General features: G+C 44.7%; 1 protein-coding gene across 1 annotated transcript in view; it reads left to right on the top strand.

Moving 5' to 3' along the window:
• LOC126259740 (uncharacterized) overlaps positions 1-12,352 on the top strand; it is a 459,982-nt gene that overhangs the window by 413,358 nt on the left and 34,272 nt on the right. The window contains exon 4 of the mRNA XM_049956726.1: positions 4,245-4,354. Within this exon, the coding sequence (XP_049812683.1) occupies positions 4,245-4,354 (110 nt within the window). The remainder of the gene's footprint in view (positions 1-4,244; positions 4,355-12,352) is intronic.

Genomic DNA, 12,352 nt, shown 5'->3' on the forward strand with positions numbered 1-12,352 from the left:
TGGCACTAGTGTTCGGTGTGTGTGTGTGTTATCTTTCCTGCTTCTGTCCGAGAACCGAGGTATTAAATTTGCATGTACGCCGCCTGTCCGTTGCAGTTTGCCTTGAAAATGGCGGGGTGTTCTCCCGCCGAAATATCGGCGGTCGCTGAAAGTGTTACCTGGCTGAATTCCCGGAAGTTATTTGAAAGTTTGTAAACTGTTTGCGTGCTGCCATGGCTAAAGTATACTGTGTATGACAAAACGGCGCTATCCAAAACCGGCGCCGAAGCAACTGCGGTGCACCGCGGGCCGTAGATGACACGGATGAGCGACGGTTGCAGATGTGTGTACGAACCAACAGCCGTGCAACTGATGAACAGCTGAATGCACAGGCGAACCAAGGAGTTACCTGTAGTGTCTCCTGAAGGCAAACGTTGCTGTGTACGGGCCTCCGTAGCAGACACCTTATTCGTGCACCCGTGCTGACTGCTATTCATCGGCGAGGAGGGCTGGAATTTGCGCAGTAACTCATCTGGACTCTCACTGAATGGCGACAAGTGCTCTTTCCAGATTACGTTTCATGCTCCATCGAACAGATGGCCGTCGGCGTATATGGTGTGAAATGTTTGAAAGCAAACATCCTGACCTGCCGGCTGCAGTGGCCGAGCGGTTCTAGGCGCTTCAGATTGGAACCGCGCGACCGCTACGGTCTCAGGTTCGAATCCTGCTTCGGGCATGGATATGTGTGATGTCCTTAGGTTAGTTAGCTTTAAGAAGTTCTAAGTTCTAGGGGACTGATGACCTCAGTAGTGCTCAGAGCCATTTGAACCAAACACCCTGCAACAATCATCAGACGTACTCAGGCAGGAGGAGGGAGCGGTATGATCTGGGATATGTTTTCGCGGCATTCCTCGGGTTATCTCGTCATTCTGGAAGGCACAACGGATCAACACAATATTTACCTGTCCTTGGGGACCCTGACCACCAAATTTCCAGTTATAAACCCAATCGAGAATCCTTGAGACTACCTCCACCGGGTTGTGTGCGCCGAGGTCCCACAACCGAGAAACCTAGAAAAGGCGGCTACGGTGCCAGACTCGGCGTGGCTCGATGTCCCTGTCGTTACCTTCCAGAACCTGAGTGACCTTCTCCCTGCACGTCTCGCGCTGAAAAATGTGGTTATTCAGGGTTTTGACGTTAGGTCACATTAATGTGACTGGGCAGTGTATGAAACAGCTGATTCCTAACGTACCAGATCAATCATGTAGTTAGAATCATAGCATAATTTTATAATTCTGGAACGGTTTAAGCTTACGTTTCTCCCACTAGAATTTAGCTTTAAATCCTCAAAATATTTTCATTTTGTTCAGATCGGGTTAGACATTATGACAGTTTTTATAGAATAACATTTCCTCACAGATAATGTAAGTGATTACAGTCTCGTCGTTAGCATCTGACATGACGAGAAATAGCTTTATTAGTTTTTCCCGAAGTATACCCTAAATTACTTGCGTGGAAGATTCTTCAATCAACATGGTGTGATGTGTTCTACCGTGAAGATTTTAACGACTGTATCCTGTACTACTTCGGTTTATTGGTTAATAGCAAACGTGGATTTTCGTATTTATTGACAACTTTCCAAATTCTCGTTTAAGCCAGCGGCCTGGTTCTTTGGTTAGCGTTTCGAACAAGATGACGACTTCTATTTTTGCAGCTCCTTGTCGCGAAAGTTTTCGCCTGAAGTATGACGCTTGAGGTGACAAAACTGACATAAAAGCTTCTCAGTAGGTAAAAACCGTTTAGGTGGCAACTGCAGCAGAAGCTTTATGGATCGTTTCGCCTCATTGAGGTATCTTCAGAATTTGTTTATGTACAGTGGGTAACGCATTTGACATATATAGCTAAAATTTGTGGTATGCACCTTCGGCGAAGGGATGCATCTATGCTAAGATACGGCAACACTTCTAATTTTGACACATAAATATAGTTGTATTCTGAAGATTCTTCAAAAAAACAAAACGTGTAAACAAAGATTCCGCTGTCAGTACAACCTAAACTGCTTTCCCTACTGAAGATATAACACGATTGCAGTACCTTGGCCATAGAATGGGAGGATTTATACAATATAAGAATTGTGGATTCCGAAAAATCCATAATATTTAAGATCACAAATACAGTTGTATTTAACTACGAGTTTCGGATTATCTGCAAGCCATCTCCAGATCAAAATAATTTACGTTGATTAGTGTACAACTGCCAAACGGCGAGACACACTGTAATAATTTGAATGAGCAGAATCGTTTGTTGTACTATCCAAAGCAACAATGCTGTAAATTAGTACAGAATACTAGCTCGTCATATGTAAGACACATTGACAGAGATTCTTTCTATATCGCACCGCGGAAAGAAAAGTAACACAAATGGAAAACAGCATTTTTAGTAAGTCATTGAAAAATACGTGCCAAGCGTCCCAACGTACTAGAAAAATATAATGGAATTTACAGCCAACAATACTTACTTGAAATTTGAAGCTAGCTTATACTGTTCCACTATAAGTTTTATAGAATTAATTCTTTCAGTCGAATTTTCGGATGTGCTACATTTAAATTGTGTCACGGGTTTTGTGAGGTACGATTTGCGGAAATTGCAATCATTTGGCCATATTTCGTACGTTATTCCACAGTGTCGGTGACTGTTTGGGACTCTGCAGGGCGAGATGCGTGTTGCTTACTTAAAACTAGTGCTACGTAATTTCCACATGTGAAGATGAACATCATTTGTCGCTGGTGATGCAAGCCTTGGTAAACAAGGAAGCGTCCGTTCTGCGGGAGGCACTGGTCACCAGATCTCAGTATGAAATTGCAATGAAGTTCAAACCATTAGCTGCTTGCAGGCGTTGATAAATATTAACGGGGACAGTTGAAAATGTATGACCAGACCGGAACTCAAACCCAGGATCTCCTGCTTACATGGGAGATGTTCTATACAACTGAGCCACCAAGGACACACAGGATAGTGCTACTGTAGGAACTTATCTCTGGCACGCTGTGAGACCCACATTTCCAACTTACTGTCCACACACTACATTTGTAGTGCCCCTGTCCGCTATACTCATTACGCGCGGCAGCCATTCTACCGATTCCCGTTAGAGTTTGAGCAATGCGAGTGCATCCGCACTGAAGAAGAGCATTGGCCGGTAAGCCTTATCTATATGAAGATAGTATCAGACATGTCCGAAAGAACAGATACCATCGTCATAGAGATCTCAGTATTGTTGAGCCTTTTTGGTCTGCTTTGGAGAGAAGGGTGCGCGATAGCTATACACCCCCATCTTCGTTACCTGAACTTGCCATTATTTTGCTGGAAACATGGTATAACATTCCCTTGATAACCGTAGAGGATCTGTATCAATTTACTCCTAGACGACTGAATGCCAACGGTTTTACAACATTATATTAGGCATGGTAATGTGTAGTGTTTTTGGTGTTTCCATGTTTTTTGTCCACACCACAACTCTCACCAATCCTTCAGTAATACTTCAAATCATTTGCATTAACTATTGCCACATTCAACGGAGCCGTCATTCTTGTGCCATGAAGGTTTTTCTCATTTCGACATTAACTTGAGAAACTTTATGGGAAGAAAATAGAGAATGATCAGTCTACACCGCGGTTGTGCATTATATGGCGGTCCTCTTGTTTACAGGGGGCCAAAGGCCTTGCCGCAGTGGTAACACTGGTTACCGTCACATCACCGAAGTTAAGCGCTGTTGGGCTGGGCTAGCACTTGGATGGGTGACCATCTTGTCTGCCGAGCACTGTTGGCAAGCGGGGTGCACTCAGCCTTTGTGACGCAAATTAACGAGCTACTTGATTGAGAAGTAACGGCTCCGGTATCCTAAACTGACATAAGGCCGAGAGAGCGGTGTGCTGACCACATGCCCCTCCGTATCCGCATCCAGTGACGCCTGTGGGCTGAGGATGACACGGAGGCCGGTCGGTGCCGGAGGGCCATCATGGCCTGTTCAAACTGAGTTTAGTTTAGTTTTTGTTTATAGGATGCAGTGCAAAATTCATTGCATGACAACACATTTAAAACTGAAGGAATTCAAAATCTCTTTTCGTTTACTGTCGGCATTCATAGCTCCAAACTGCTTCAGTAACCACAAACACTATTATAGAAATAACATTTCCTCTTTTTGCGTGGCAGTGAAGAGATTATTCGCGAAGAAGCCAGATTCACTGGACACTTGGCGTCTGTTACAGGTGCTGCACTCTGGCTACGGTCTCCCTCTCATCGTAGTTGTGGTCCTCTGCGTGTCTGCATTCCTCATAGTCGCAGGAGGAGCAGCAGCCACCGTAATCTACTTCTACAAGTGAGTAAAATCATCCTTTTGCAGTTCTCTGTAACACATATTATGGCCGGCCGCGGTGGTCTCGCGGTTCTAGGCGTGCAGTTCGGAACCGTGCGACTGCTACGGTCGCAGGTTCGAATCCTGCCTCGGGCATGGATGTGTGTGATGTCCTTAGGTTAGTTAGGTTTAAGTAGTTCTAAGTTCTAGGGGACTGATGACCACAGCAGTTGAGTCCCATAGTGCTCAGAGCCATTTGAACCATTTGAACCACATATTATGTGGCATGCTAAAACACAAAATGGCTATGGTGTGTGCGTGAGTCTTCTAGTTGTCGCAGAACATATAAATAGTTTACAGTTTTTTTCTCATTGTAGCATAGACACTGTTTCTTCCCGTTCAGTATCGAATTTGCTCAGAGCACCCTGTGTGTAATGATCACAGATACACGAATTTGTCTTCTACAGTTGGTGCCAGCATTTTCGTACCATGATCGCTAAATTTATATATTTTATGTGGATGATTTGCTATTAAATGTGAGCGAGAATCAATGAAATACACTGAAACATGTTTGCGATAATTGGTTGAACAAGAAATATAGATAATTACTAAGACAGCTGTTTTTGAATCTCCTCCATTGGTCCGTGCTTGCATACAAAAGCAACAATAAGGGATTGTGCTTCCGCCTTGGTCAAAAAACTTTTGTTATTTGTTTATTCCCAAACTAGGAACATAAAAATTGTATGGCAGTTACTTTACGGCGCAGACTTTCTGTTACCTGTATGAAAAGACTACTGGAAACATTTCTCGTAATTCAGCAAGCATGAAGGAAATGAAGTAATAAGCTTTTTCAGAATGAAAATGTTACAGATAAATTAGATTAAACAAAATATGAGTATGGAAAAGAGGTCAAGTGATATACGTTTTTGAGATGAAAGCATACTGAACTGGAAGGATACAACACTTGAGGAGACGCATGCCTTACGGATGGCGGTAACAGACTAAAATAAATAAAATAAAAGAAAAAAATTGACCTAGGCTAATTTGGAAAGGATGAAAACATCAAACAAATTGTCCTCTATTAGTTAACGCAACGTATAAATATTATCGGATTCTACAGTGCTGAAAGTCTGATAAAAATAAATAAATAAATAAATTTGTGTACGATGTTTCGTTATTTTATTCGCCGACCGCAGAATCGTCAGTAAATAAAAACATTGCATACGACACCTGCATTGTTTCCTTTGCTATGCAAACAAGATGTCTTTCTTGCGAAATTCCGAGAATAGCTTCTGTTTCTCAGCTTCGCTGTACAATGATAATCACGTACACGATGCAGAAGTATCGCAGCGGCAATCTTTGAATCATGGGGAACTAGATGCGTTCCTAGATAACATTGAGGTCTTCTAGAAGACTTTTTGTTAAATGTCTTTGGGCTATCATTGATCGTACGCAGAGTCGACTGCCCTCGCATATTTTCTCTGCCCTGTCTCATCTACCATCTTCATCCTACTCTTTCGCATTCCACCTCTCTCCTTCTTCACGCTAGTAATTTGCGCCTATTTCAACCTCTAGCAGGTGACAGGACAACTTCCTCATGGCGGTAGACTGAATATGAAATATTCCAGAACCAATGAAGAAGAACTCTGGGGAATTCTTAAAGAATGACAGATTCTTCACAACGTTTCAGACGTTTTTCAAGTGAGACTAAAAGTTCCTGATAACCACATTTACGCCTACGTTCCGCATTAAATTCCAAGCCTCTGCGCAGTGTCCAATTAAGTGAGGACAAGTTGTAATATATCCCGTAAGTTGGTTGAATTACGTTGTCAAGACAGATTATTATTTGCTTTCTGACCTGATATACACTCCTGGAAATGGAAAAAAGAACACATTGACACCGGTGTGTCAGACCCACCATACTTGCTCCGGACACTGCGAGAGGGCTGTACAAGCAATGATCACACGCACGGCACAGCGGACACACCAGGAACCGCGGTGTTGGCCGTCGAATGGCGCTAGCTGCGCAGCATTTGTGCACCGCCGCCGTCAGTGTCAGCCAGTTTGCCGTGGCATACGGAGCTCCATCGCAGTCTTAACCGTATGTGCAGTTGACGGACTTTGAGCGAGGGCGTATAGTGGGCATGCGGGAGGCCGGGTGGACGTACCGCCGAATTGCTCAACACGTGGGGCGTGAGGTCTCCACAGTACATCGATGTTGTCGCCAGTGGTCGGCGGAAGGTGCACGTGCCCGTCGACCTGGGACCGGACCGCAGCGACGCACGGATGCACGCCAAGACCGTAGGATCCTACACAGTGCCGTAGGGGACCGCACCGCCACTTCCCAGCAAATTAGGGACACTGTTGCTCCTGGGGTATCGGCGAGGACCATTCGCAACCGTCTCCATGAAGCTGGGCTACGGTCCCGCACACCGTTAGGCCGTCTTCCGCTCACGCCCCAACATCGTGCAGCCCGCCTCCAGTGGTGTCGCGACAGGCGTGAATGGAGGGACGAATGGAGACGTGTCGTCTTCAGCGATGAGAGTCGCTTCTGCCTTGGTGCCAATGATGGTCGTATGCGTGTTTGGCGCCGTGCAGGTGAGCGCCACAATCAGGACTGCATACGACCGAGGCACACAGGGCCAACACCCGGCATCATGGTGTGGGGAGCGATCTCCTACACTGGCCGTACACCACTGGTGATCGTCGAGGGGACACTGAATAGTGCACGGTACATCCAAACCGTCATCGAACCCATCGTTCTACCATTCCTAGACCGGCAAGGGAACTTGCTGTTCCAACAGGACAATGCACGTCCGCATGTATCCCGTGCCACCCAACGTGCTCTAGAAGGTGTAAGTCAACTACCCTGGCCAGCAAGATCTCCGGATCTGTCCCCCATTGAGCATGTTTGTGACTGGATGAAGCGTCATCTCACGCGGTCTGCACGTCCAGCACGAACGCTGGTCCAACTGAGGCGCCAGGTGGAAATGGCATGGCAAGCCGTTCCACAGGACTACATCCAGCATCTCTACGATCGTCTCCATGGGAGAATAGCAGCCTGCATTGCTGCGAAAGGTGGATATACACTGTACTAGTGCCGACATTGTGCATGCTCTGTTGCCTGTGTCTATGTGCCTGTGGTTCTGTCAGTGTGATCATGTGATGTATCTGACCCCAGGAATGTGTCAATAAAGTTTCCCCTTCCTGGGACAATGAATTCACGGTGTTCTTATTTCAATTTCCAGGAGTGTATTATAAGATCTGCAGCGGGAGAGGAAGTGACTTCGAATATTTTTTTAGTAAAATATGATTGAATGAAATTCAAACCATCTCTGATTCTATACATATTACCGTTTCTTTTCATGCTGTATTGAGGGAACAGGCGCAGAATTTGTTGATGGACAGCAATAAATTGGGGTGTTGTGCGATCGAGTAGAGTTGCAGAGGGAATATATCGCATCACACGGCAGGAAAAATACGGAGTTCGAAAGTAAGGCAAATCAAACTGCAATATCTAAAGTAACTGAAGGAATTAGTCATGTAATAGTACGCCGGTGGCGCGTAATCATCACATTACCAAACCTATGCCTCAGAGCAGAAAAGTAAAGTTGCGATCGCACAAATAATCATTGATTCAGGACAGGTATATGAAATAAATATAAGCTCATAGCAACTGATAAATGTATGTTACTAAGTGACACTGCTGATGTGATGCATCCGTCATATGGCGGTTCCCAATACGCTATTCGAGAGCAGTAGGTTGGGTATCGGTTGAACAATCCCTTTGGCTTTCATGACTGTCGATGCCGCATGGGTCTTTGTTTTGTGACGACGCTTCGATACGCCTCATTTGCAGGCTAGATCCATGCCTCACGTGGAATTATGTTGATTTCCGCTATACAGGTACCACGTATATCGCAGACTGTGATGGTACATTAATACTGTTTCTTGCATGTTGAGCTGCGAAACAAAGTGTGGACATTCGGGATCAGCTTCAGCCTATCCTGTACGGATGACAGCTTCGATTGCAGAGCACCACAACAGATAAACAGCGCATGTAATGGCGTGAAGCTACTTCAGGCACAGTATGGTTTCTCGAAAATACGAGCAGCGAACTGCTGCATCAAGGAGGCTCTAGGCGCAAAGAATGTTTCCACCCTTCAATAAAATCCATTTACCGTATTTCAACAGATCAGTACCTGGTCATTTTTTTAGATCGACGAGTATACCCGATTCCCTAGATCTCACATTCGTTGATCAAATATGTCTTGGATACGGCTGGTTGGCAAATTATTGGCAATGGTTTTCCAACCAAAAGTGTTGGTGATGTGTAAATTCTACTACAAACGTAATATTCCCTTTTTTATTCTGTGTCATTATCATTACAGGCTCTGATTGCAGAACGTGGTGGCTTCGGGCTACAGTGAATGCTCATAGACAGTGATCGCGTATAGTTCTGTAGATCTGACGACTTTGTTTTATATCGTGCATTACCTGCACCGTAAATTTCACTTCATCCACGTATATCCTTCTTGATGTTGCATTTTCAACACTTCTAGTGCATGACACATCGTCATAAAACAATACTGACTACTTGTTTCGTAAGCAGCTACCCTGATAGTCATCACAATTGCAAAACCGTGAAGAGGGCATGCAACAAGCTTCAAATTGGCGTGAAGTTTACAACATGTTTAGATAGCATTTTAGGGTAACCGCAGAACGCTCCCTTCATTCTGTATATAAAGAAAGATCACGCCGTAGGTTTTCCTTCAGAAATTCGATTTGAATTTGTTTGTGAAAGGATCAAGTACTTAAGAGAAACGTCAGCGCTTGCCGAAATTAGAAAGTGCACACTTGTGGCTTATTGAGACTGCATTTACTGTTTCATGATATGGTGCCCGCTTTGATGGGGTATATGAAATCAGTGGGTCCGGGAGGTTCATAGTCGTGCCCGTGTTTGGTCTAAAATGCCCCATGCGATTAGCGCCCTAAAGGACATATTGTTTACTTGGTCGTGTAGGATTGTACAGAAACGTCATATATCTCAAGTTACGACATGAGCAGGTATACAGTGAGACATCTACACATATGACACAACGATGCCTGGAACATTACAACTTGTTAGTACTGTGGCCACCTTGTAGCTTCCCTTGACGTGGCAGCAATTATGGATACGTGTTGACAATGATGTGTTCAAGACAAGAAGATCAGATTGGCCCGAAGTCTGTTAACACTGTAAACGCTCAGATTAACGGAATACCGTACACTGGTCAGCCAGAACATCATGACCACGTACCTTGTATGTCCACGTCTGGCACGGATAACAGCGACAACGAGTCGTGACATGGAAACAGTGAGGCTTAGGTAGTGCACTGGAGGGAGTTGGCACCACATCTCCAAACACAAATCTCCTTATTCCTATAAATATCTGGGAAGGGAGCGATGAGCTTTGACACCAAGTTCAATCACATCCCAGATATGTTCGATCGGATTCAGATCTGACGAGTGGGGTGGCCAGCACATCAATTGGAACTCGTCACTGTGTTCCTTGAACCACTCCATCACACTCCTGGCCTTGTGACATGTCGCATTATCTTGCTGAAAAATGCCACTGCCGTCGGAAAAAATGATGGTCCTGAAGGGGTGTACGTGGTCTGCAATCAGTATATGATACTCCTTGGCCGTCATGGGGTCTTGCATGAGCTCCATTTGACCCATGGTTATCCACGTGAATGGAACCACCGCCAGCTTGCCTCCGTCCCACAGTAACAGGTCTCAAGGAGATGTTCCCGTGAAAGAAGATCGCTTCGCGCTCTTCCATCGGCACGATGTAGAACGTATCGGATTCATCGGATCATCCAACGCTCTGCCACTGCACCAACGTCCAGCGCCGAACGTGCTCATGGCAGTCGTAGCTACCGCTGTCGTGCTGTTAACAATGGCACATGCTGGGTCGTCGGCTGCGGAGACCCATCTTTAGAAGTGTTCGGTGCACTGTGTGTTCAGATGCACTTGTACTCTGCCCAGGTTTAAAGTCTGATTTCAGTTCCACCGCAGTTCGCAGCCTGTCCTGTTTCATTCCGGACTTCTGATTTGTATCTAACCACTGCAGTGGCATTGCATCCGTAGTTTAGGGTAACGTCTTTGAGTACTAACCCAAACGTCCACGATCCCGAGTTGAAACACCGTCACTGCTTAAATTTTGAATAAAAATATCAGTAATGGCATCTGAAGACTTCCGGGATAAGAAATCACCGTCATCCAGCCAATGGCCTTATCAAAGAGGGCGGAGGAGTGGACAGAACATCAGTCCACTCTCTTGCCCTTGGAGTGGCAATTGCCACTAAAGACTGACGAATCCGCAATGAGGATGCAAAAGACAATGGAAACCACTGCATTAACGACACACAATGTGTATCCACAGGACTTGTGGCCTGTAATTGAAAAAGTGTGATGATGACCTCTCCATTGGCAAAAGATTCCGGAATAATGCCCCATTCGGATCTCCGGGAGAGGACTGCCAATGGGAAGGTCACCACGAGAAAAAGATGGAATAACAAACGAAAAGATAACGTTCTACGATTCGGGGCGTGGAAAGTCAGAAGTTTGAACGTGTTAGGGCAGCTAGAAAATCTGAAAAGGGAAATGCAAAGGCTCAATCTAGATATTGTAAAGGTTGGTGAAGTGAAATGGAAAGAAGACAAGGACTTCTGATTTACTGAGTGAGTATAGGGTAATATCAACAGCAGCAGTAAATTGTATAACAGGAGTAGGATTCGTTATGAATAGGAAGGTAGGACAGAGGGTGTGTTACTGTGAATATTTCAGTGATAAGGTTGTTCTTACCATAATCGACAGCACACCAGCACCGACAACACCGACAACGATAGTTCAGGTATGCATACCGACGTCGCAAGCTGAAGATGAGGAGACAGGGAAAGTATATCAGGACATTTAAAGGATGATACAGTATGTAAAGTGATATGAAAATCGATGCGTTATGGGGGACTGGAATTCAGATGTAGGGGAAGGGACAGAAGACACGGTTACAATAGAATGCGGATTTGGGGCAAGCATTGAGAGAGGAGAAAGTGTAATTGAGTTCTGTAATAAACTTCAGCCAGTAATAGCGAATACTCTGTTGAAGAATCACAAGTGGAGGAGGTATACTGGAAAAAGGCCCGGTGATAGGGGAAGAGTTCGAAATCAGGTACCGGAATGTAAGGCGTACACAGGAGCAGATATAGACTCAGATCGTATTGCTGAAGAGTAGGCATAAGTTTAAGAGATTAGTCAGGAAGAATCAATGTGCAAAGAACTGAGATACGGAAGTATTAAGGAATGAAGAGATACGCTTGAAGTTCTCTAAGGCTATAGGTACAGCAATAAGGAATAGCTCAGTAGGCAGTACCGTTGAAGAGGAATGGACAACTCTAAAATGGGCAGTCACATAAGTTGGAAAGAAAAATATAGGTACATAGAAGATAACTGCGAAGAAACCATAGCTAACAGAAGAAGTACTACAGTTGATCGATGAAAGAAGAAAGCACAAAAATGTTCAAGGAAATTGAGGTATACAGAAATACAAGTCGCTGAGGAGTGAAGTAAATAGGAAGTGTAGGGAAGCTAAGACGAAATGGCTGCAGGAAAAATGTGAAGAAATCGGAAAATAAATGATTGTCGGAAGTACTAGCTCAGCATATAGAAAAGTCAAAACAACCTTCGGTGACATAAAAGCAAGTGCGATAACATTAAGAGTGCAACGGGAATTCCACTGGTAAATGCAGAGGAGAGAGTGGAGAGGTGGAAAGAGTACATTGAAGGCCTGCATAAGAGGGATGATTTGTCTTATGTGGTAGAAGAATGAACAGGAGTCAATTTAGAAGAGAGAGGGGATCCAGGAATAGAGTCAGAGTTTAAGAGAGCTTTCACGACTTAGACCAAATGACGCAGAAGGGATAGATAACATTCCACCAGAATTTCTTAAATCAGTGGGGGAATTGGCAACAAAACGATTAT

The sequence above is a fragment of the Schistocerca nitens genome, chromosome 5 (genome assembly GCF_023898315.1).
Source record: "Schistocerca nitens isolate TAMUIC-IGC-003100 chromosome 5, iqSchNite1.1, whole genome shotgun sequence".
NCBI classification, from domain to species: domain Eukaryota; kingdom Metazoa; phylum Arthropoda; class Insecta; order Orthoptera; family Acrididae; genus Schistocerca; species Schistocerca nitens.